This window comes from Arvicanthis niloticus, chromosome 6 (assembly GCF_011762505.2).
Source record: "Arvicanthis niloticus isolate mArvNil1 chromosome 6, mArvNil1.pat.X, whole genome shotgun sequence".
NCBI classification, from domain to species: domain Eukaryota; kingdom Metazoa; phylum Chordata; class Mammalia; order Rodentia; family Muridae; genus Arvicanthis; species Arvicanthis niloticus.
Genome location: NC_047663.1, coordinates 42,298,322 through 42,324,179, shown reverse-complemented (window position 1 = coordinate 42,324,179; position 25,858 = coordinate 42,298,322). Strand labels below are relative to the sequence as shown.

At 41.2% G+C, this 25,858-nt stretch overlaps 1 protein-coding gene across 3 annotated transcripts in view; it reads left to right on the top strand.

The window, feature by feature from the left end:
• Nucleotides 1-25,390, top strand: part of Nf1 (neurofibromin 1) — a 239,489-nt gene extending 214,099 nt beyond the window's left edge. For all 3 annotated transcript variants that reach the window (XM_076936207.1, XM_034506963.2, XM_034506964.2), the window contains 10 exons: nt 848-979; nt 1,881-2,016; nt 3,792-3,949; nt 8,780-8,902; nt 9,517-9,647; nt 9,987-10,087; nt 13,228-13,370; nt 13,711-13,757; nt 14,823-15,039; nt 22,311-25,390. In XM_076936207.1, coding sequence (XP_076792322.1) covers nt 848-979; nt 1,881-2,016; nt 3,792-3,949; nt 8,780-8,902; nt 9,517-9,647; nt 9,987-10,087; nt 13,228-13,370; nt 13,711-13,757; nt 14,823-15,039; nt 22,311-22,453 — 1,331 coding nt within the window. In that variant the 3' untranslated portion in view covers nt 22,454-25,390. The remainder of the gene's footprint in view (nt 1-847; nt 980-1,880; nt 2,017-3,791; nt 3,950-8,779; nt 8,903-9,516; nt 9,648-9,986; nt 10,088-13,227; nt 13,371-13,710; nt 13,758-14,822; nt 15,040-22,310) is intronic.
• The last annotated feature ends 468 nt before the right edge of the window (nt 25,391-25,858 follow it).

Here is a 25,858-nt window from a genome sequence, read left to right as displayed (position 1 = left end):
AATCAGGAAAAAAGAAAAACAAAACAAAAAAACAAAAACAAAAAAAAAAAACAAGGAAGGAAGAACAAAAGAAAAAAATAATTTTTTTAAAGATTTATTTATTTATTTTACGTATGTGAGTGCACTGTAGCTGTCTTCAGACTCACCAGAAGAGGGTATTGGATCCCATTACAGATGGCTGTGAGCCACCATGTGGTTGCTGGGAATTGAACTCAGAACTTCTGGAAGAGCAGACAGTGCTCTTAACCACTGAGCCATCTCTCCAGCCTGAAAAAAATAATTTTTAAATATGTATTTATTTTTATTTTCTGTGTATGAGTGGTTTGCCTGTGTGTGTATGTTTAGCACCTGTGTACTTGTTATCTGAGATGGCCAGAAGACACACTAGATCCCCTGGAACTAGAGGTATAGGCAGTTATGAACCCCTCTGTGGGAACCAAACCCTGATGCTTAACTTCTGAGTCACTGCTGTAGCCCCAAGGAGAAACACGTTTTAAGTATTAGCACCCTTACTTCAGATGAAATCTCAGGGGGAACTCTAGTGCCCAGTTTTGTTTGTATTTATTTCTAACCTCTATGCTTCTTTAGGAAATGGAAAATCAAGAATGCACTTTCTTTCCTAATGCTTTCTCCTTTAGGGTTTCAGGGAACACCCTTTCTACACATTTTGGGGTACTTAATCTTATGTATAATTAACTTCACATTTTTATGTTTTACCTTCACAAATGGCTATTCTTGGGTAGCAGGAATTTTCTTTTTCTTGTAGAGTTCTTGTCACAGCATAAGAGCTCAAACATTTGTTCATGGACTAATTAACTGATTATTTGTTTTTGTTTTCTTTTTATAGGGTACAGGCATCCTTCACCTGCCATTGTTGCAAGAACAGTCAGAATTTTGCATACACTACTAACTCTCGTTAACAAACATAGAAATTGTGACAAATTTGAGGTGAATACACAGAGTGTGGCTTACTTAGCAGGTAAACGCACAAAATTGACAAAATCAGCCTGACTCTCATTGTCTTAGAATCACCAAATGATTCCCTTGCCTAGTTGTGGGCCTTTGCAGCTAGTCTTTAGTCCAGTAGAATATTCACAGTTCAGGCCTTTGGCATTTGAAGTTGTAAAGGTTTTGTGAAAACAGTTTTCATTATAAAAGAATTTGCATTGGAATCTGAAATGCAGTAATATCAAATCGCCTCAACCCATCACAGCAGGCTATTGTGGCCTTCTGTTCTGTCCTCTGTATGAATTTCATAAGCATCACTTGTCATAGCCTCTCAAAATGGACATGATGCTTCAAACCAATCTACTGCTGTCTCCACTCCAGTCTCCTACAGGGCTTCTGCCTCTTCATTATTAATTCTTTTACCTGGGGTGCCTGTCCAGTCTGCACTATTTTACTAAATGGCTTTCATATGTCTTCTCTGATGTTCCTCTACTGTATTCTACTCACAGAGTGCAGTTTGAGGTATGGTTTGATGGAAGATGCCCGTTCTCACTTCAGCAAATTTCCGTTTTTGCCAGCTTGTTTGGTTTTAAGCATGCAGCCTTGAACAAGCTATTTTATATCCCAAAATATTTTATCAGTGTATTTCAGATCTGTGCTCTGCCTACTTTTTGTGATTATTGAAAGCAGATATGCAATCAAGTGCTTGAGAAAGTAAGGTGTTTATCAAATTGCTTTGTTTTATGTTTATGCAGTCTTCCAAAGCAGTCTGTAAACTCTTGAAGATAAGTCTGTCCTGCGTGTTTATACACGACATCCTCTCACTCACTCTCCGGGGCTTTTTATGTACACATAAAATAGTACATAGTAATAACTGCTTAAGTTTGGAAGAAGTGAAGTCTGTTTTTATCAGCTTTTCCTTTTTCTGTTAGCGCTACTCACAGTGTCTGAAGAGGTTCGAAGTCGCTGTAGCCTCAAGCATAGGAAATCCCTTCTTCTTACTGATATTTCAATGGAAAATGTTCCTATGGATACATATCCCATTCATCATGGTGACCCCAGCTATAGGTAAGTGGACACAGTCTCATAATTACATAGCTGTAGGCGGCTTTAGTTCCTATGTGATGGAGACCAGCAGTAGAGAGGGCTCTAGAAGGGAGCAGAGCAATAGCTCCAGATGGTCTAGCAAGTGTAGCTATCAAAGTTTACTCAACAGGTACATGTATTTTATATAGACAGTATTAAAGTTTTTCTAGTCTGCTCTGATAGTATCATTAGTTCACCTCTTTACACTCAAAAAGTTTAGTTACAGAAAAGGATTTGAGGAAAAACCTATCATGAAATACAAGCACCATTGCATCCATGATGATAAAGAGTGGGCAGAAGGGTCTGCTGAGTGGGTAAAAACACTTGTATTCTTATAGAGGTCTCGGGTTCTCTCAGTTCCAAGAACCCACATGATTGCTCATAGCCATCTGTAGCTAAGTTTCAGAGGATCTGACATCCTCTTTTGACTACCTTAGACAGCAGACAACATTGCATATATACATACATGCAGGCAAGACACTCATACACATAGAGTAAATAATATTTTAAAAAACAACAAAAAGTGATGTAGATTGGTAAAAAACATTTACATGAACTGTTTATTAATGCCATTAGCATTAAAAACCTTTCTGTAGTATAGTTTTATTGTTATTTCTTTGAAATAAGCTCTCTCTATGTGTCTTTGGCTGGTCTGGAACTCAGTATGTAAAGTAGACTGACCTTGAACTCAGAGAGATCTGCCCGCACCAAGTGCTGGGATTAAAGGCATTCACCACCATGCCCAGCTTCTGTAGTGTAGGTTTGTATGATAGAATCATAAAATTATAACTACTGTTATGCATGGATTTATGTAGATTTTTTCCCCAATATAACATGAAGTTACATTAAAATGCTATCTTTGGGGTATTATTCTGTAATGTGAATTAAAAAAAAATTTTTAAGGTTTGATACAGTGTTGAACATAGGAAAGTAATCTTTGAGATGTCATTAAACTTATTAATATCTTGCTTTTTTATAGTAAAAAGACTCCTCCCCAAGGACTGAGACTGCAACAATTTATGCAGATTTTCCTAGTAAACACAGTGCTCAGTAGCCTTACTCTTCAGCCACTGCCATGGTTTTATTTCTTTGACCCTTCTTTTGGTTATGGAAAGGAAAAAGTAACATAGTTGCCTGTATTCAGGAAAGCTTAATTCTCAAACTTAATTTTATCAGTTTTTAAATAATTCAGTAATATAATTGCCTATTTAGACTTATTTTCCCGATTATAAAATTCAGTGCTATAAGTTCAAGGATCTGTTATTCAGCATCAGTTAATGACAGTGCATTTATTCTGTATTTGAAAAGTGCTAAGATGTTAATGGATGTTAAGTGTTCTCACCACAATAAATGACAAGTATGTAAGATAGTATAAGCATAATAATATAATAGCATATTTAGGCATATTCAAATACCTTTTTTAAAAACATTCAGTAAAAATATACAATTTTTTCTTGTCAAATTAAAAAGTTTGGAGCAATATGTGGTAGCAAATGCCTGTAGTCCTGACACTATGAGGTGGAAACAGGCGACTCCTTAGCTCTATATTGAGTTTGAGGCCAGCCTTAGCTACCTAAGACCCTGTTCCAAAAACAAACAAAATCGGAGCTGGAGATGTAGCTCAGTTGATAGAGGGTTTTTTCTAGCATGCAGAGGTCCTGAGTTCAATCCCAATTCTGCAGAAACTGACTGTGCTGTGCACACCTGTTGGTCTCCTGACTGTTAATTAATTCTTCTAAATTGTTTAAAATTTTCAGGACACTAAAGGAGAACCAGCCATGGTCCCCTCCCAAAGGTTCAGAAGGATACCTTGCAGCCACCTACCCAGCTGTAGGCCAGACCAGTCCCCGTGCCAGGAAATCCATGAGCTTGGACATGGGACAGCCTTCTCAGGCTAACACCAAAAAATTGCTTGGTTAGTTTATCTTTATTTTGTATAAACTTGGACGTTACTGTTACTGTATAAAATGGTTAGTTGCTTTCCCTCTTGGAAAATTATTTGAAACTATTTAGATTGCCAACATTTACTGTTTTAATGTAAAACAAAATGTTTTGTGACTTTTTAATTTCTTTTATTTTCATGTATGAATGTTTTGTCTGCATTTGTATGGATGTATACCACATGTGTACCTGGTGCCCATGGCTGTCAGAAGGGCATTGTATCCCTTAGAACTGAAGTTACAGATGTTTGTGAGCTTCCTGTGCTTGCTGGGAACGGATGCCAGATCCTCTGGAAGAGTAGAAGTGTTCCTACTCACTGAGCCATCTCTCTAGCCCTTGTGTGGCTTTTCTAAGGGAGTTTGATTTTGATAGATGAGTTTGGCCCAGCCATATCTTCAGTCAGAGAAATGAGAGTGAGACTTTGGAATGGCTTTGGGTTTGCTTTGGTTTTTATTTGTTTTTAATTTCTATTTTCAAGTACTGTGGCTTTGATTTGGGAGTAGTAGATGGTAGTGACCAGAGTCATTAGATATCTAGAGGAAAGGAAGCAGTGCTGTATTAGTGAAATGGTAACGTCCCTAAAATACCACCCGAAAGCACAATGGACCACTGAGATCTGGGACCACATAATCTTTGAAACAACAAAAACACAAGGTATTTTTTAATCACTATAAGATGATATTCCTTTTAGAAATTTTTATCTGTGTTTGTGCATGCAGACAGGTGGAGATTGGAGGCCAGCTTAGGGCTGTCAGTTCTCTCTTTCCACCTTTGTGTGAGTTCTGGGCATTGGACTCAGGTTGTCAGGCCACAAGGCAAGTGCTTTTACCCCTGAGCCATCTTGTTGGCCCATGATTCTTGATAGTTACCATTGCTTAGTTATCTCAACATTCCTATGAGAAACGCTTGCACAATGCTAAGGCTCTCATATCCAGTAACTGACAAGTAAGTTCCTCAAAGAGAACATTCACTGACCCACAGAACAAATGTGAGGCAGTGCTTGCTTGCCCTTCGTTGGCTGCCACTTTGACTGTTACTCAGATCTATTGGTGTGTCTAACCAGTGATAAATACTGAGTGTGGACTTCAGTTACCCACACAAACATACTTAGTATCTTGAGATAGTATTATGAATAATGTTTGCTCATAGGAAATTGGTGAGCAGAAATGTTGAAAGAAGAAATAACAAATGCCAGTCATTGTTACAGATCTGTTCAGTTCGGTCTGTCACCTCTCTTCTATTTGAGTTCCCTTCTGTTAATCCTATGTCATCAGTAATTCCTAGGCGTTTCCTGGTTACTTTGTGTTTTGTAATTATGAATTTTCATACCAAAGAAGTTGTAAGTGAAAAACTAACCTCAGAGAAAATGCAGTATTGAAAGACTTCAAAATGTGTTTTAAATAGAAAAAATAAGGTCTCTGCCCTTCAGAGAGGGATTATCCTTTGGTGGTTATGACTTAAAATTAGCTGGCGACAACAGTGTATGGCAGGTGGCATTAAAGCAATAATGTTTAACATTACTGTGGCTCTTAGGAAATTAAGAGATAATATTTGAGCCAAATCTTAAAAATCTAGAACATGCCAGCCAGGTGGACACAGGATAAGGAAAGGCATGCATGCATACAAGAGAGGAAGGTGGTGAGGGAAGAGAGTTGGAGCAGTTGGCAGTGGGTCAGAACATCATAGCAGCCAAGTGGGAAACGAGTCTGGGGAAGTGCAACAGTGGCTCAGCTGCCATCCCAGCCACTCTCTGGTGGCAGTGGAGGCAGAGACAGGCGCTTCTCTATGAGGGCCATGATAAGAGATTTATCATATCATACATCCAACAAAGATCTTCATTAAGGAAGGAACAGGATGCAGTTTTTGTATTTTTTGGCACATTTTCCTGACAGCAGTGTAGAGAAAAGTCTTTTTCAAGGGGACCATTTACAAGATTGATTTGGTAGTCTAAGGGGAAAACCCAGAGCCATTACACACTAAAGCAGGAGCTCTATGTGAGGTGAGTTTCCAAAGGAGAGTGACTAGGAAGGAGTGATGGACCAGGTAGAAAGAGAGAAGACTGTAAAAGATGTCATAGGTTCTGGCTTCAAAAACTGTCCATCAGGTGTGATTGTGCTGCCGATAATTCTCATGAGGTAAAGGCAAGTTAGAGGCCAGCCTGGGCCACATAACATGTTTCAGGCCAGCCTGGGCCACATAATGTGTCTCAGGCCAGCCCAGGCTAAATAGTGGACCCCATTGGTAAATAAAATAAAATAAAAATTAAATTAAATAGCACTCCCCTGGCTGGGCTGGAACTATTGTTTTTTACTACTAGCTATATATCTAGAGGAAAGCAAACCAGAGTGTTGAAGAGGCGGCTGCATTCTGTGTGGACTGTAAGACTTGTCACAACAACCAAGTGTTCATTTGTAGATTTACAGATCTACAAATGATAGCTATAAAAATGAAATCCTGTAATTGGTGAGAGCATGGATAGAATTAGAGGTTATTATGTTATATAAGCCAGACACAAAACCAAACGTTACATGATGCCATTCTAATGTGAAAGAAAAATTGTAACTCTCATGAATGTTAAGGACAGAGTGTTGTCTTAGGGTTTCCAGTGCTGTGAAGAGATCCATGACCAAGGCAACTCTTACAAATGAAAACATTTCATTGGGGCTGGGTTACAGGTTCAGAGGTTCAGTCCATTATCATCAAGGCGGGAAACATGGCAGCATCCAGACAGGCATGCCATGGCACAGGAGGAGGGTCTACATCTTGTTCCAAAGGCAAACAGAAGACTGACTTCCAGGCAGCTAGGAGGAGGGTCTCAAAGCCCACCTCCACAGTGACATATTTCCTCTAACAAGGCCACACCCACTCCAACAAGGTCACACCCATAAGAGTGCCACTCCCTGGGCAAAGCGTATTCAAACCACCACAGATGGCCACCAGAGACTGGTGGGCACTAAAGAGCAGGTGGGCTGCTGTGCTCTTTCACTTAGGGCGACTGTGGGGAGCAACAGTGCACACCTCCATTTATTTCCAAGCTGGGAGGAGAGTTTTGAGTGTGTTCATCTAAAAGAACCTGTCAATGAACTGGGTGTGATGGGGCATGCCCAGAGGTAGGTGGATCTCTGTGAGTTCAAAGACACCCAGAGCTACATAGTAGAGAGACTCTGTCTCAAAAATCAAGCAGACAAACTGATGAATATTTGAAGAGTTAGATAACTGAGCTGTAGGAAGAAAAGATGACAAAGTACAAGAGAAGGGATGGTAGGACAACATCAGTAGTATGGCAGCCTACCTCTAAGCACTATAGAAAGCACTAGTGGGTTTCAGGAAACTAGGATTTTCAGCCTGGTCAGTACAGGGTCCTCAGCAATGTGACTACAGGCTAACCACTTAACCACCTATGGCTTCTTCCATTTGCATGAAAGGAAGAGACTGGCCTGGGTGTAGATTCCTTTGGCCTTGATATTTGTGATTTGTGACCATTTATTAGTCTTGGTGTGTGAGGACAACAGAACACTGTACTGTCAAATATCACTTGTCAGATCTTGTAATATTGGCTTCAATTCTGGCTTTAAGAATTAATTCATTTAAGATTTCATTTCAGACTTTTCCCTTTTCCCATGCATGTGCTCCTGATCATTAAACTAGGGTATAGGAATTTCTCAGGAAGACCAACAGAGTCGACTATCTTGGTCCCTTCGAGCTCTCAAGAGTCTGAACCACCAACCAAAGAGTATATATGGGCTGGACCTAGGCCTCCCCACTCATATGTAGCAGATGTGCAGCTTAGTCTTCATGTGGGTCCTGAACAACTGGAGCAGGGGCTGTCCCAAAAGCTGTTGCCTGTATGTGGATATGTTCTACTAGCTGGACTGCCCCATCTGGTCTAGTGTGAGAGGAAGTGTCTAGCCTAGCAGAGACTTGAAGTGCCAGGGTAGGAGTTACCCGGGGGGGGGGGGTCCCTATTTGCTCAGAGGAGAAGGGGAGGGGAGATGGGGAAAGGGTTGTGGGAGGGGGTGACCCAGAGGGGGTCAGTGAATGGGAAGTAAAATAAATAAGTAAGAAAAATTAAATTAAAACTAAAACAAACACACACAGGGAACTTAACTCACTAGCAAGTTCTCCACCAAGCTACATACTCAGCCCCAGGTTGTTTTTTAGAACTGCTACAAGAGACATTCTCTGAGCAAAGATAGATAAATTCTGAATAATCTCTTAAAAATACTTCTACTTAAATAAGAGAAAGACATTTAAATACCAGTATACAAGATTGGGTATACACTCAAAGCCAAGTGTGAGATGGGACGACTTGTTACCCTTTTGAAGTGTTTCCTTGTGTATCTGATTTTTAATATTTCTGAGCATTCATATCTTTACAAATTAAAGTCACACTTTAATTTTTACCTGTATTTGGAGATTGCTGATCTGTTAGTGACTATTTCTTGATAACCAACTCAATTTCCTTACTTAAAGTGGCCCATTTAAGTTTTTCTATACTTTGCACTGATCAAAATCTAGTCCTTGTATTTGTTACAGATACTTGTTCTTCTTGGTGGAGTCTAGTTTACATTCTTGGGATAGCGAATATAACCTACAGTTCCTCTTTAGGCCAGTAAAGATCCTCCTTTTCTGGAAAACTATGGGGCCAGACCCCTTAAAGAGGAAATAGAGAATAATGCTACGAAACTCGGCTCCAGGAATGTCTCAGCTTGCACTCAAAACTAAAAGCTTAAATGATTAGAATATTGCTATTTGTAGACACTATTGTTAATAAACTGTAATATTCTTTAACTTTTGTTTATAGGAACAAGAAAAAGTTTTGACCACTTGATATCAGACACAAAGGCTCCTAAAAGACAAGAAATGGAATCAGGGATTACAACACCCCCAAAAATGAGAAGAGTGGCAGAGACTGATTATGAAATGGGTGAGAGACAAAGCTGACGGGTAATGAAAATCATTGAAGCTGTGAGGAGCACAGTTACGGCTCATGTACTTCCAGCCAGGCCTTACGGCCTTAGGGTACAATACAAAAATATGTACTCTTGCTCTGCTCTCTCTAGCTCTTACGTTGGCAGGAAAAGAAATAGGCCAGTTATTGTGGTAAATGCCAATGGAATGTGCTGAAGGGGCAGAGGCAGGAGGATCACATACTTGAGGTCTGCCTGGGTTCACACTTGAAAAGGCAGGAAGATCTCCATGAGTTCAAGAATAGCCAGGTCTACATAGACAGTTCTAGGCCAGCCAGAGATAGATAGAGAGGCCATACCTCACAAAAAAAGGTGTTGCTGTGTGTGTGTGTGTGTATGTGTGTGTGTGTGTGTGTGTGTGTGTGTGTGTGTGTGTGTGTGTGTTACCAGCACTGCAAGTCACTAGCTGACTGTTACATTACAGCATACATAACAACTCTGTATGATAGTAATATAATTAAGATGTCTATTTAAAGAACTTTGACTTTAAGATGTAACATTAAAATATGTGGAGTAAAATATACTCTCTCTATTAATATAACTACATACATTAATCCATATCCTACTGCAGAAACCCAAAGGATTTCCTCCCCGCAGCAGCACCCACATTTACGGAAAGTCTCAGTGTCTGAATCAAATGTTCTGCTGGATGAAGAAGTACTTACTGACCCAAAGATCCAAGCACTGCTTCTTACTGTTCTGGTAAGGGGAGCACCCGCCCCCCAGTTTACTCATTCATTCATTCATTTTTGAGACAGGGTTTCTCTGTGTAGCCCTGGCTGCCCTGTAACTCACTCTGTAGACCAGGCTGGCCTTGAATTCCCATAGATTCACCTGCCTCTGCCTCCCGAGTGCTAAGATTAAAGATGTGCGCCACTATTCCCGGCAGGATTTTCCTTTCTGAGGATTTTCCCCCCTCAAATTTTTATTCCAGTCTGCTCTTAGCAGGTCCTTAAATATTACAAACATGAAGATGCTTTCACTTCATTAAAGTAGAAAGTTTCACTATAAATTGTTTACCTTTTTTTTGTATCTTGGCAGGCTACACTGGTAAAGTATACTACAGATGAATTTGATCAACGAATTCTTTATGAATATCTAGCAGAGGCCAGTGTTGTGTTTCCCAAAGTGTTTCCTGTTGTGTAAGTATCTCCTGTGGTTGTTACTTGCCTCTGTATCTGTCTTACGTCAGATGCTCTGTAGAGGTATAGGAAATGTACTTTTCAGTGATGTCTGCTACCTATAGAGTGGAAACTGTAGCTGCCATTTTATCATCGAGAGAGGACTAATAGTTTTTGAGGCTCAGATTATGTAGAGCTCTGTAGAGGAGATGATGCTGAGGATGCCAGGGCCAAGTTTGATCCACAGCACCCAAAACAACGCACAGAGCTGTGGGCTAGAAGATAGCTCAATGCTATGAGCACGTGTGATTTTGCAGAGGACCTGAGTTCCAGTGGCCCCAGAGGACAGGGAACATACATCCACATACCCATGCAAGCAAGCACGCATGCATAGACAGAACTGAAAAGAAAAAATAAATCTTCTTTTAAATTCATACTTCGATAATGGCTAAAGCTACTTGGAGCTTATCTATTACCAAAACTGGTTTTGGTTGGTTTGTTGGTTGGTTTGTTGGTTTGGTTGTTGGTTGGTTTGGTTGTTGGTTGGTTGGTTGGTGGTTGGTTGGTTGGTGGTTGGTTGGTTGGTTGGTTGGTTTGTTGATTTGCTTATTTTTCCTTAATCTTACTGATTTACCTTAGTGGGTTAGCTTAATGAGTATTCATGTATAGTTTTCTCAAGAGCAAACTAATAGATTGCTCTATTTAAACCAGCCTACTTAGCTGTCTAGGGGTTAGTCTAAATCTTTTCCTTTAAACATTGTTTATTTTAGTGCACGCATGCATGACTACGATGGCATGTGTGGAGAGGTCAGAGGACAGCTTTAGGGAGGTCCTAGAGAGCAAACTAAGCTCATCAGTTGTGGCTGCTGTCACCTTTATCCATTGAGCCATCTTGCTAGCCCTTGGTTTTCTTTTTATTAGAATTTCTGAACTTATTCATAGCTGAGTGAAAACAGAATAACCTTCTTCTCTTAAGAGGTTGGTTTTACTTTTTTTTTTTTTTATAATTTATTTACATTTAAGATGCCATCCACTTTCCCCATTTCCCCTCCCTAGAAAACCCCTGTTCCATGCCCCCCCTTTCCTTTTTGCTTTTATACAATTTTTTTAAAATGTTAATCAAAGGATTTATAAGTTTGGTAATGCTCAATCAGAAGCGTAACCCAATACCCAACCTAGATATAAAAACTATCTTTGACTGGTGGAGACCTGTGAACATCTGCCTCCATACCCCCCCCCCTCTCTCTCATCACCTAGCTTCTCCTCCTCTTCATCTCCTCTCCTTACTCCATCTCTTCCTCTCAATACTCCTTCCCACTTAGCTCCTCCTACATATCACTCTTCCTGTTAAAGTAAAACTTTTCTCTCAAAATACAGTTAGAGCATACTTATTCCTACCAGTGAGGTACAAGATAGTCCTAATGGTTTTACTTTTAATACTTGAACTTCAAAGCATTTGCTCTACTTTGGTTTCTGTTGCTCTGATAAAACACTGTCCAAACAAGCCTGGGGAAGGGACTGGGGAGAGATCTCAGCAGTTAAAAGCATGTCTGCTCTTCTAGAGGATTCTGGTTCAACTCCAGCACCCACAAGTGGCTCTCAAGTTTCTGTAACTCTAGTTCCAGGAGAACTACTCTGCTAGCCTCTACTGGCCTCTGTGGACACCAAGCACACATGTGTTGCATAGACAGACATACATGTAGGCAAAACTGTCATACACATAAAATAAATTTAAAAAGAAAAGCAACGTGGGGAGAAAGGTTTTATTTCACCTATTGGTTACAATCCAATCATTGAGGGATACTGGGGCAGAAACTAAAGCAGAGACCATGGAAAAATGCTGCTTGCTGGTTTGCTCATTCTGACTTGATCAGTTACCCTTACCGCCCACTTGCCAGGGGCTGGCATAAGTCACAGTGGGCAGTGCCCCCCTACATCACTTACCAGTCAAGAAAACATTCCACAGACCGTTTTAATGGAGACAGCTCTTCAGCTGAGAGTTCTTCTTCCTGAATATGTCAGCTGACAGCTATGACAGAAAGGTGTTGGCAAATTAAAGAAATATTAAAAGGGCCTCTGTGTGGAGTGCAGAACAATAAAGAGCTCCAAGATGAAGGATAGATCTCTGAGGAGGTCTGGCCTTTGCTGTGTCAGTGCTAAATATTGAGTGATATCTCTTTGTGCAGTGCAGAGCTGTTGGGAGAGCTTCAGTTGGTAGTGAGTTGCTGTTCACTATGGCTGTTACGTTGAGAATGAGTTGGAAGACACAGTGCACATGCAGGAGGGTTGTAGAAAGGAGACTATTCCAGGAAGCCGATATCTGCAGTATAAGGAAAGACAGAATTGAAATCACATTTAAGGAGGCAAGAATTACAGAACTTGGTGTTGGATTGAGTGTTGACTAGGTTAGGTCCCTAAGGAAGACTGCTAGACTTACGGCTTGCAGGGAAAAGTGGATGGCAGTGGTTTCATTGCTGAGATAAGTCCTGGGAGAATCCCATGCCATGAAAGGGAAGTAGAATGAATCTGGTATTGGACATCGTGGAACAACTTATGTAAAACAACTAAAGATACTATGGTTCCACTTTAGTTTAATAAACATGAGAACATTGCTGCAGTTTATCGAGCATCCAATGTTTGTTGTTGTCTGATTTCATTTTAAAGTTTCTGAATTTCACATAATTAGGTGTTGCTTTTTAAAAATAGATTTTTATTAATACATTGCAGCTGGTTTCTGCAATGTATTAATATGGATCTGGAAATGATTTCTTTGTAAGATTTCATATGCCACCCCTTCCAAACTGATTTTGCTTTCCTACTTTGGCACTGGTTAGTATTAAATGTCATTTTAACCCTCTACGTACATAGAAACAGACAGCCAAGGAGATAGAGTGTACAGAGTATACTAACTAGCAATAGAACCAAGCCTCCCTTGGAAAACGTTTTCCTTGTTTAGGTTGGCATAGCTACCAGGTATTTGCTGTACTATATTTCCATGATGACTCAAAATGACAACACACACTCATCCACTGGGTAGTTTAGAAAAGCACCAGAAAGTTAAAAGCACTTGTCTCCAATTTTACCATGTTGTTCTAAGGAATATATATTATGCTTTCCAGTAAATCATTTTATTTAATATTCATCTGTTTCCTTTCTTTCAGGCACAATTTGTTGGACTCTAAGATCAATACCCTCTTGTCTTTGTGCCAAGATCCAAATTTGTTAAATCCAATCCATGGAATTGTGCAGAGTGTGGTGTACCATGAGGAATGCCCTCCACAGTACCAAACATCTTACCTGCAAAGTAACTAAGTATACCAGGAGAGGATGCTTGCTAAGCCTGCAGCTGGGGCCCTGTTGGAGAATGCCTACCTGTAGCGTTCTCTAAGGGATAGGCTCCTTCATGCTTCTCTCCCTTCATGCTGTCTTCTGACCATCTTAGTTATATGTTCAATATGATAATTGCTTGTCCACTTTGTAAAAATGCTGTCTATTTTAAGGACATTTTAGTCATCTTTGACATTGATTTTAAAATGTCTTAAATATATGCATAAATTTTTGTTAGCTATACCGCCTAATTTTCGTTACTATTTAAAGCTGCCTTGCTTGTTGTAAGAGTAGCATTTGATTTTTTTTTTTTGCAGGTTTTGGTTTTAATGGCTTATGGAGGTTTGCAGGGCCCTTTTCGAAGGTAAGAAAAAAATTTTTTTCTCTAATTTTTGGTAAGCCAGAGTCTTTAGTTATATTCATGAGTCTGTTGGACAATACACATTATCCTCAAACCAAAGTAACATTTCAAAATAAACATTGTTTTAGAAAGATTTTTCCCAAATAGGCAATACCTTTAATATGTTGATTTATTAATTTTATTTTAAGTTAGACTTGAAATCTCAGAAGGGTGTGGAAAACCTCTATAAAATGTGTCTGCCTGTAGACCTCTGTACATGTACACACCTATCTTGTGACTTACAAAGAGTGTGATGCATGTTAAAATCTACCTCAGGGACACATTTTTACATCTAGCTGTTATATTGGTTTTGTTCTTGGCTGTTCATTTTCTTTGACTGTCATTTGTTGGTGTACTACATGAAATTGTATTTAATCTTTTTGTAGGTGGTCTCTTAAAATAATTGAAGTTCCTTGAAGGCAGGGCTTCTGTCCTCACCCCGTTCACACACATACATACCCACACACACACACACACACACACACACACACACACACAACACTGAGTCCTAGATGCAGGGCTGTTAAATCAAGATGAGTTTTTTATACATTGTTTGAGTTCTAAGAGTTGGATTTAGTTTATTTTGTACTATCTGTTGATATGCACAGGTTGTCCTTAAAGAGATGGGCCTGAAGTCATAGAAGTGTGTCATGCAGGAGTTGTAACAGGTGGATGGTGGGAGGATGGTGGGATGATGATGCTCTGCCCGTCCTCTCTGCTTGGGGACGTTGGCTAGACATCATTGCTGAGGACTGAACTGTCTGAGTGCTCAGTTCAATGGCAGGTTCATCTGGAAGCTTTTAAGAGAAGCCAAATAAAATTCCAAGCTGTACATTCCATAATTCTCTCTAAATACTATTCCAGACCCTCTTTTTAATGATCTAGAATACAAAGGAAGAAAAAACAAAAAACAATCCACCAAGCCCCAGATATCAGGTTAACCTTTTTTTTTTTTTTTTTTTTTTTTGGCTTCCGAGGGAACTTTTTTTTTTAAATGGAGCTAAAATAATGTCCTATTTTCCATTACAGCAAACACAAATCCCAGACTATGCTGAGCTCATTGTTAAATTTCTTGATGCCTTGATTGACACGTACTTGCCTGGAATTGATGAAGAAACCAGTGAGGAGTCCCTCCTGACACCCACATCTCCTTACCCTCCTGCACTGCAGAGCCAGCTTAGTATCACTGCCAACCTTAACCTCTCTAATTCCATGACCTCACTTGCAACTTCCCAGCATTCCCCAGGTCAGTAAATGTGATCTTTATGTGACTTTGAGCAATGGTAATACGATACCAACATTAGGAACTCCCTTGTGGTCACACTGTAGCAGATGTCGGTCCTTTTCCTCAAGAGGTTCATTTTACACTTTTTTTTATGTAACTTAATGTTGTTACTCTTCAGAGCTGTATGCTTTCCAACAGGTTGTATAGCAGAGAGGGAAATGCATAGTGATGTTTAGTATCCAAATAGGATTGGACCAGAAGTACAAACTAAGCTATATTACCTATAAGCAAACAGAACTATAGTTCTTTTATCAATTATACCAACATTACCCTAAGGCCTTATATGTCCCTGGTACAGTATACCATAAAACACACACATACAAAGTCTAATAGTCACCCCACGTTATTGCTGGTAACAACAGGTCAGTCATCCATCAGCCACTAGTCAGCCTGAAGATCTGGGATCAGGTAAACAACTAGACAAAAAATCCTTATAAGAAAGTAACATCTTGACAATGCAGAGACCATTAGGTTGGTAGAGTGCTTCCCTTGAAAGTCCAAGGACCTGAGTTGAGTCCCCAGAACCCACATTTTGAAAAGGTATTTGTGGAGGCACACATTCGTAATCCCAGCACCTGGGAGGCTGAGGCAGAAGAATACCTGTGACTGAATAGCCCCATAGCCTAGCCCACTTGGAGAGTTCCAGCCAGTGATATGTAGGTGCGTGCCCACACACACACACACACACACACACACACACACACACACACGAAAAAGAAATCTTAAAACCCGTCATTATAATCTTTACTGTAGAGTCACTGTTGGATCAAGTGGAAAAAGTAGACTAGTGGAATTTGGGGTTTTATTTATTATTTATTATTTACTTATATTCTGAGTCAGGGTCTCACTGACTAGGCCCTAGCTGCCCTAGAACTCTCTATGTAAACCAGGCTGGCCCAAACTCACAGAGATCTACCTACTTTGCCTCCCAGTGCCAGAATTAAAGATGTGTATAACCATAGACAATAAAATTTAACTCTATACACTAAGCAGTCATAGGTAAGAGTCCCCGAGGAACTGAGAGGAAAAAGACATCAAGAGTGGCACCTGCCCAACTCCAAGCTTAGTTGCCGTCTGTCTGAAGTAATAGCTTCACCAGCTCTGCTTGAGCTAAGAGATGATGCTCACTGCCAAGCACTAACACTGCTGTGTGAATGGAGAAGACAGTGTGCAGTGGCAAAAAGCTGATGTTTGGGAAGCATTTGAAACACCCCTTCCCCTCCCCAGGATAGCTCTCTGGCTGCCCTCAATCTCATGACAGTCCTCTTGCTTCAGTTCCTAAAGTATTAGGATTACAAGGTGTGTGCCTCCAGACCCAGCTGAATACTTATTTTGTGGGTGTGTATTAGACACTTTCACAAATTTAAAGAATTTTCTTAGTTAGGCAATGGTTATACATGCCTTTAATCCCAGTATTTGAGAGCCAAAGGAAGGTGAATCTGTCTGAGATCCAGGAAAGTCTGGTCCACAGAGTGAGTTCTAGAATATCCAGGGCTACACAGAGAAACCCTGACTCAGGAGGGAAAAAAGTTTTCTTTTACATTTTTTTAAATGTGTATGAATAATTTACCTGTGTGTATGCATCTTGTGTATGCATTTCTTGTGGCAGCCAGAAGAGGGCATTAGATCCCATGTAACTGAAGTTACAAACAGTTGGAAGCTGCCATGTCAGTGCTAGAAATTGAACCCAGGTCCTCTGAGAATGCAGCCAGTGCCCTTAACCTCTGAGCCATCTCTCCAGGCCCTACTTTCACACATTAAAGATGAGAGATGTCCTCAATACATGGACTTGATAGTCTATGGGTGTTAGTATTGAGTTTTTTGTTTGTTTAGTTGGTTGGTTGGGTTTTTTGTTTGGTTGGTTGGTTGGTTTTGTTTTGTTTTGTTTGTTTTTTTCGAGACAGGGTTTCTCTTTGTAGCCCTGGCTGTCCTGGAACTCACTCTGTAGACCAGGCTGGCCTCGAACTCAGAAATCCGCCTGCCTCTGCCTCCCAAGTGCTGGGATTAAAGGTGTATGCCACCACTGCCCAGCTAGTATTGAGTCTTAAGTGAAAGTTATTTGTTACTCATCAGTGGTATTTTACCCATTCTAAGACACCGTTCTTTTTCTTTCTTAAACATAAAATTAATACTGTATTGCTTTGTAGAAAATAACCATCATTGGAGCCAGGGAAAGGGCTCATTGGATAGAGGTGTTTGTATGCAGTTCTGTTCCCAAGAATTGTCTTTTAAACTCATGCACACACACACACACACACACACACAGAGTCATTTTCAGCTACAAAGTGTGTTCCAGGCCAACCTGGGCTATATATATATTATGTTCATCCTGTGTGTATTCACAGCAGCAGGACTGCCAAGGTGTTACCTGCCTCTGAGGGCTCTCAGGATATTGAGGATAGTGCAGTGCACTCAAGTGACTTACTTTGATGCTTTGTGATACTTCTCAAGGTGTGCTTGGTACAGTCAGTAACTTCTGCTTATTTACAGACTATTCATAGGAAATTGCTGGTTAGAATCCCATAAATAAAGACAGCTTCCTTCTAAAAACCAGGGCAGGGAGTGTCTAATAGCTTTCTCCTGCTTTTGGCTCTCTGGACATCATTCCATTCCCTTTGTTCTTTCCTCATTCCCCCTGAAGCTCCTCTGCATGCTCTAAGCCAACAATTTGCATACAGCCTCTCCTTCATCACAGCCTTATACAAAACATTGCTTCCTTTACACTCAAGTTGGGCCCACAGCATGAGACTCCCACAGCCCCAATCCCTAGAAGTTAAATGTGGCTCAGGCATTTGGAAACAAGAACTTGGAAAGCTGTGGCCTGTTGATGAGATTTCTGGGCTTACAGAACTGTATAACCAGTATGGCCTGTTGGGTTCATGTAGCCGCCGGAGGCCACAAGTCAACTGGGTTCACCTGAAAGGGGGGCTGGGAATGAAAGGGGATGGAGGGCGAGAAGAGATGAGGCCAAGACAAATTTCTCTGATCAAGGCCCAAAGCTTTAATGTTCAGCTCTCAATTTAAAGGGGAAGACCCAACCCACAACCCCTCCTGGTTTCAGATGGGTGGGATAGTCCATTCCAGGTCACGGCCGGAGATGTCTCAGGGCAAGCCCAGGGGCAGCCAAGGTGGGTAACTCCACCTAGATCCCGTCACTTGACCTTGCTGTGGCAACCAAGGTCTCAGTCCTGCTAATGGGGGAGCGGGGAGAGTACAGGTTCAGGTGTCACTTCTACCTGCTGTATCTTTGGTTAACCAAAATCTCTGGGACATCAGCAGAGAAGCAGGCCAAAGACTTTGAGGAAAAGGTTGGGGGTTTTTTGGGTTGGTTTTGTTTGTTTGTTTTGTTTTGTTTTTTAGCTTAGAAAATAATTGTTTCTCCCATCCCCCAAAATAAAGCTGACCCCATCATCAAACCAAACCCATCCTAGAACCCACCCCACCATAAAACTGACAGTGTGTTCTGTCATTCATGCTGTAAAGATGAGTGTCATTAATTGACTGTCAAGACTAGGCAGACATGTGGCATGTTGCTGCCTGATTCAGAAAGGGCCTGTTCGCTTCATGTAGTCTATGTATTGCTGCAGAAAGATGAAGAAGCAGTGGTGCAGTAGGAAAGCCCATCTGTTTCGGAATCCCTGCAGTGCTGAGTCTGTGTCCAGTCACATAAGTGCCCTCAGTATACCCTTGCCTTCTTTCCACAGATGCACTTCCTACAGCATAAGCATCAGCTATCGCTGCCACACTTGGCTTCCTTGTAAGATGTTTGTGTTCTTTATATTAGCTTTAGTAATTTTACAAATTCCAGCATTAAATTGAAGTCCTATGCATTTGCCCTAAAATTCCATTTGCTTATTACTTAATCTCTTTTATTCCAGGTATTAGAAACATCTTAGTTTATTTTTAAAAAATTATTTCATCTGTGCAATTCAAAAAAGCCCTTCATATAGATTTTCACCCAGCTTTCCTTGCAGCCCTGTAAAGTAGGCAGTGCGCCCTTAGCCCTCAGACTGAGCAGAAGCGAAGGTCAGCGAGTAGCCTAGAGGAGGGCATGCAGCTGCTTGCTTCCCTCTTCAGCATCCAGACCACTCATTTGTACTACAGAGGCAGCAACAGTTCTCCTCCCAGTTAAGACGCAGACTTTGGGGCTGAGAACATAGCTTGGTGGTAGAGTGCGATGAGTATACATGCGGCCGTGTTCATTCTCTGCCCACAAACAACACTTAAGCTTCATCCTTCAGCATGGTTGCCAACTCGTGTGGAGAAAAGTTTTCCAGCAGGTCTGCTCTGCTGTTTGTAGAGAACTGAGCAATGCAGTCTGAACCCAAGTAGGCTCCTGTACAGGTGACATCTGAGTTCTCACTCGCCTCACTTTGTACTGTGGCTTCTCGGTGTATTTCCTTATGTGTGTTAGTCTTTGTGTGTTATTTTCCAGGCAGGAGCTGTAGATCAGTGGTAACAAGATAAGCATGTTCTGATACCTGCCTTCAAGGAACTCAGGCATAGTAGGGAGGCAGGCTAGCATCTGAGTGTAATTCGGCAGTTCTCCCAGCTTACACAGTCCACAGTGATAGCCAGCACCTGCTAGTGCCTCATCTTTATCTGGAGCCAGCCCAGCTCACTAAATGCTGAGAGTGCCGGTGCTCTGCTGCCCTGAATGCTCGTAACTGGCTTCCTGTCTGAGCACAGCTGCTGTCGACAACTTTCACCAGCAGGTTGGGACACAGAAGTTTCAGCTCTCTGTCCTTTTGGTGGTGCCTTCTGGTTTCTTTGATCTCATGGATTTTTGCTTTTGTACCCATGGAAGGAAGAAAGGAAGGAGGACCTAGTGCCTTAGGTGATGTAAGAACGCAGAATACAAAACTTTCAGTGGAGATGTGCAAGGTCGGGCATTTGTCTCAAATGGGAAGTAAAGTCTGTGTCAGGGCAGGATTCTGCTCCACACGAGCAGTCTGCATCCTTCAGCAGCACACAGAGGCATTTCCAGACTCCATGGCAGAGGTGAGGTGTGAAAGAATGCTCACAGATGACCAGAAGAAATGACCTGAGCACTAGGCTCACTCCATTCCCCCGGCCTGCTTTCCTGAAACTGTGTTGGTGGAAATAGAATTGATCTTCATTGCTTTTTAAAAAATAAGTCTTCCAAAACTTGTTTATAATATCTACCTTTTATTTATTCTTTGACTTTTTTTGTACATATTCAGTGCTCTCTAAAATATTTATGCAATTTTCTCCTTGATCTTTATAGTAAAATGTGTTTGTCCTAATTAGACTTAGGAATCCTATGACACTGTATTTATTTGCCTTCTGACTTCCTCATTTGGAAATAAGATGTAGGGAACAGATTCCTGTTAAGGAAATAACCTCAGTTGAGAGAACTTGGGACTTGATGTAACAGGTCATGTGCACATATCAGAGACAAGATATACTGATGTAAGAGGCACTGACAACCTGTGTTACTTCAGAGGGAAGCTGGCTGGCAAGCATTTCTCTTTCTAATGCACATGGTGTCATTCCACACTGCTGAGCAAAGGCTGTGAACTAGAGGGTTCTAGCTATCACATTTTAAAGTGGAAGCATTTGTTGCAAACCAACAGTTATTGAAAGTGATTAGCTAGATTTTATAAGGAAAAAAAAAACGTGAATAATAACTGGTCCCTTTCTGGGTGTTTTTGCCCAAGCTGAAGAGATAAGATGTTTATGCAGGTTGTGGTTAAAGGCAAAAGCTAGTGACTGTAAGGAGGGCAGAGAAGGCAGTTCTGGTGGGAGACAGATGGGAGAAGATGGAGTGGCTTGGTACTGAATGGAGGACGTGTCATCCAGAGAAGACATCCCAGGTGCAGCTCTTGTCCTCAGCCTACAAATTGCCGCATGGATCTGTCCCATTTCCTGTAACACAATAAACACCACATGGCTTGATGAAATAATACTTTTTTGTACCCAAATGGAAATGTTTTCATTCCCAAATGTAATGATTATTTTTTTTAATTCAAATAGTACATAAAGTTAAAGTTAGACCTGCGATAATGCTGTGAGATGACATGTGGACAGATGTTTTCCTGCCTACCCACCCCCATTTCTTTCATCCTTTTTTAACATGGATTGTCTTTCCCAGCTCCTCCTCCTCTTCTCCCTCTTCCTTCTATGTCTGTGAACAGTTTATACTAGCTACCAGAATGTGTCCTATCAATGGTTATGCTAGAAATGAGTACAGTATCTATTTGGGAAGCAAATTCTTTTGAAGGATGGAGGGCAGAAAAGTGCACAGATCATAAGTTTACAGTGTAATGAACATTTTAGAAGCAAACCCACTTTAAAATGAAAATCTAGGGCCAAGCACAGTGGCACACACCTTTAACTTTGGTGCTCTGAAGGCAGAGGCAAGCAGATCTCTGTGAGTTCCAGGACAGCCTGGTCTACATACCAAGTTTCAAAATATCTAGGGCTACACAGAGATCCCCTGTCTCAATCAATCAACTAATGATCAAAAATCTGTATCAGGGATCATGAAGGATCATGCTCACTGCCCAAACTGCCTTCCTCACTTTCTTCAGACATTTCTGTCTTCATTTGTAACTTTTATCAATATGCTGAGATCTTTTTAAAATATACCCTTTTGTTCTGATTACCTTTCTGAAAAATAACTTTTACCTTATTTGTAAAATACATTATAGGACCCTGAGAGAGAGAGATGTCATCTGCTTGAGAAAGGTTGAGAAAAGTGTAGTGATTTAAAAGATGATTTAAAAGAAGCCAAGGTCCTGGGCAAAGCCCGTGTGATAGATCACCTTTTCAGGAAATGCTCTCATTACTCCAGAACAGGCATTGAGGCCCATTAAATGAGAAGTATATGTCTTTTTCTGAGATGACAGATATGCAGAAAGATGGATACATGGCTAGAAGCTGCCCTCTGCTGGGCACTTGTGGTATGACTGGGAGAAGGTACTCTCCTAGGCTTCCTCAGTGGCCAGCCTTTCATTCTACCTCCCTCCAGCTGTTCTTGCAAGTTCTCTTTTCTCTTATGCTGTTTCACTACAATGATAGCAAATTCAGCTTAGCAAAGTGTGAGGCTCTGTATGTGACAAGGTCTTTATAAATGCCCTGGCAGTTTACTTTTAATATGGAATGTGCTGGAACTGTTCACCAGGCCATATCTTGCCCACAAGCAATGGGATTGGGTCCTAGAGCTAGCATCAGGAGAGGAGGAGTAACCAGCTGTTGTTTCTCTCCAGGAATCGACAAGGAGAACGTTGAACTCTCCCCCACCACTGGCCACTGTAACAGTGGACGGACTCGCCATGGATCCGCAAGCCAAGTGCAGAAGCAAAGAAGTGCTGGCAGTTTCAAACGTAATAGCATTAAGAAGATCGTGTGAAGCGTTCTTTGTTTCACTCTTCAAACCAACCTAACATGGCTTCTCACTAGTGACCCCCTCCCCCGCACTGCTGCACTTCGTGTCTTATGATCCCATCTGGCCCGCCGTGTCGCCAGATGATCAACTCTTGGAGCATTGCCTAAGTTTAATGCTGCTTCTCTTGGATGTTTCTCCTTCTACTTTGGCATGTGTCTGTTTGAGCACTTGTTCTGAGGATTGCAGAGAAAGCAGGCAGTCAGGAAGCCTGACTGAGAGTGTGGACTGTGGGCGTGGATGAACACGGCTGTACACAGAGGATGGCCTTCTGAGTTCCCGTCCTACAGAGTGAGGGGTCATCTTATTTACACACACGTTTGGGGGAGAAATCATATTTTAACCCCAGCATATTTAATCTTCTAGCTGTGGACTTTCTTACCTTGTGAAGTTGAAGGAGCCACAGAGGCCAAGCCTCGGTGAAGCCACAGACCAGGGACTGAGGGAGGGGGCAAACTAGTATTTTGTAATGGATTCATAAGAAATACTAACATTTGAGTATTAGCAATAAGTACAGGAAAATAAGCATGACACACACATCTTAACATTGCTGAATTAAAGGTATTGGTTCTGAGGCCTTATACATACTTGGTCATCCAAACTGGGTAATTTTCTTTCCTGTTGATTATCTTTTAATTTTTATATATGAAGGTGTTCTCCTCCTCTTCCTCCTCTTCTTTTCCTTCTCTTCTTCCTTCTCTTCCTCCTCCTCCTTCTTTTTTTGTAAGCCAAGACTATACTAAGTATAGAAACTACACTTGTTTTTGCACTTGATTTCTCCTCTTTCCTAAGTGATTCTAAGCAGGGTAGTCAGCAGACAGAGTGCTGAGACTTGTTTCCACGAGGTAATCTCCATAGCTGTTTCCATTAGCTCCAGAGCAAAATGGAATGGTACGTGACTTAGGGTAGGTGATATTTTTATTTTGTTAAATAATTTTCCAAGAAACAGAATATGCTGTATATTATCATAAATTTCTTTGATAAGATGTATTTTTTAAATCTTTTAATCTTACTCCTCTCCAAATAAAATCAGGAATCTCTAGCAAAACATTCGGATTCTATCTGATAGGATTACATTGAGTCACTGTGAAGTCTGGGCAGCCTGTGTGGTGTGGATACAGGACCTCTAGGATTGCTGCTGTGCAGAATGGCTGGACCAGTGTGACTCAGGCCTTTCCATGGGATGCACACCCAGCTGCTTCATGGTACCTGCAGTATGCAAGACAGTTTGACTTGAGTGAGCACAGTAGTCCATGGAGGCTCTCATTTAAGATTGAACTATATTTATTTTCAAAGGTATTATCTCTCTACTCCCAGGTTCCCTTCATATATTAAGACATAATGGCTTTGGGAGGGACCAAAGAAACCCAGTAGGATGTGGATGGGTCCTGTAGTGCTGGCTCACTAGTGGATTTCAGTAAGTTAAACTCCACAGCTAAGTCAATAAACAATGGTACATTTAAGTATTCTGACTTTAATAATATAACACATTTCACACTTATCCATTCAGTAACAATGTAATATGTTAATGTAAATAAAATTGCTTTTGATATTCAGAAATAACAATTTAATTTTTTTTAACTTGTTTACAGTCCTGGGAACCATTTGCCAAAATAAAAGGAAAAACCCTTAATATTAATAGTGATTTTAACATAGAATCATTGGAGAGTATTGAAGGCAGATGCAGCAAACTGAGCTCTTGTTTTTAACCATTGTAAAGGCTACATTAGAATAACGTCAGAACAGACAGCCACTGGCTATGAGGCTGAGATTCCAGCTGAGTTTAGATGCAGCTGAAGGCCCTGGGGCCAAGGTGAGCCCCAGGGCCTGGCTTCCTGCAACAGTGCTGCTGGGCTGGGGCACACCACTGCAGCTCCAGCTGTGCAACCCCAGGAGGCAAGCGCAAGGCTTCTGTAACTCTTCCCCCCACCCCCACCCCCTTTGGAGACCTGTGCATCTAATAATGGTGAGCATTACTGGCCTTCGCTTCTCCCATCAGAACAGGACAACTAGTAAATGTAGCACTCTTCCCATAGCCGTTTCCCGTGGTTCTTAAACAACCCTGACTTGTGCTCCCCTTGGAAAGATCAAATGGAGCCACTTCTGAATGTGAAAATACTTGTGACCAGTATATCCTAGGAAACTTGTGAAGAGTTCCAGTTTTATCTAATACACAGAACTTCCAGCTTTTGAGGAAAGTCTGACTTTTCAAGCAACTAACCTACAGAGCTTAAAGTGTCACTAGCTGCTCCTCCTCCAGAGGAAAGTCTTTAATTCCAGGAGCAGCTGAAGGTCTGAGTAATGGGCCAGTTTACACAATTTGGTGTGAGTTCTGTGATTCGTTTTCAATTTGTGTTTCCCTGACTTAAAAGAAGAAAGACAGTAACTGCTGTGTTTGTGTCTGTGTGGCCAGTACTCCTCCCCTGGGCTCCTGTGCCTACGCTGTGGGCACACGGCACTCTGCTGGCCAGTTACTCCTGCCTGCACGGTGCTGAGCCTGGAGCCTGGACAGTGCAGACTGCCACCGCCCCAGTAGGGGGATAGGTGCCAGCAACCCTTTCCTCAGGTTCAGGGTTGCAAGTTCCTGTGGGAGATCTGGCTTTGTTTTCTAGATTTGGGGTGGGGTTTTTTTTCCCTTTTATTTTTTTTCTACATTTACCCCAAGCATATTGAAGCATGTCTTATTCAATGTTATGCAATGGACTTATAAAAATTCACTTAGTGTCAGCCACACAATTTTTTTTTTAATGCAGTATATTCACCTGTAAATAGTTTGTGTAAAATTTGACAAAAGTCTATTTACTACATTGTAAATACATGTGATGATATATTGTATTATTTTGCTTTTTTGTAAAGCAGTTAGTTGCTGTACATGGATAACAAACAAAAATTTGATTATTCTTGTGTTCGTATTGTTAACTTCTTCCTGCGACTGCGTTACATCATTTAAAGAAGATGCTGTGTATTGTGAGCTGACCTTGTATATGATTAACTTACTCCCCTCCCCAGCCAGCAGTTCCCTGTCTACAGCCTTGTTGGTACTGTAACTAGCAGGAGAACTTCTGCCTGACACACAGACTGCATTGCTGTGGGGAAATGCATAGACATCTGAGGGCCCTGGCCTCACTTGCTCCTATCCTGTGTACACCCTCCCACCCACCCACCCACCCACCTCCTTTTTTTTTTTTTTTAAGTAAAATGTAAATTCAACCTGCTCTAAACTGTGAGGAGTTATTCACTATTTCCACATGCATCCGACTGTCTCTTCCTCCCTGGTCTTCAGAACATTAGACTGTGTCCACCCTTGGGTGTGTTGTGGATGGCCTCCTCTGCTCACCCTAAGGGAGAGGCTTTTCTCCACAAGTAAAGTCA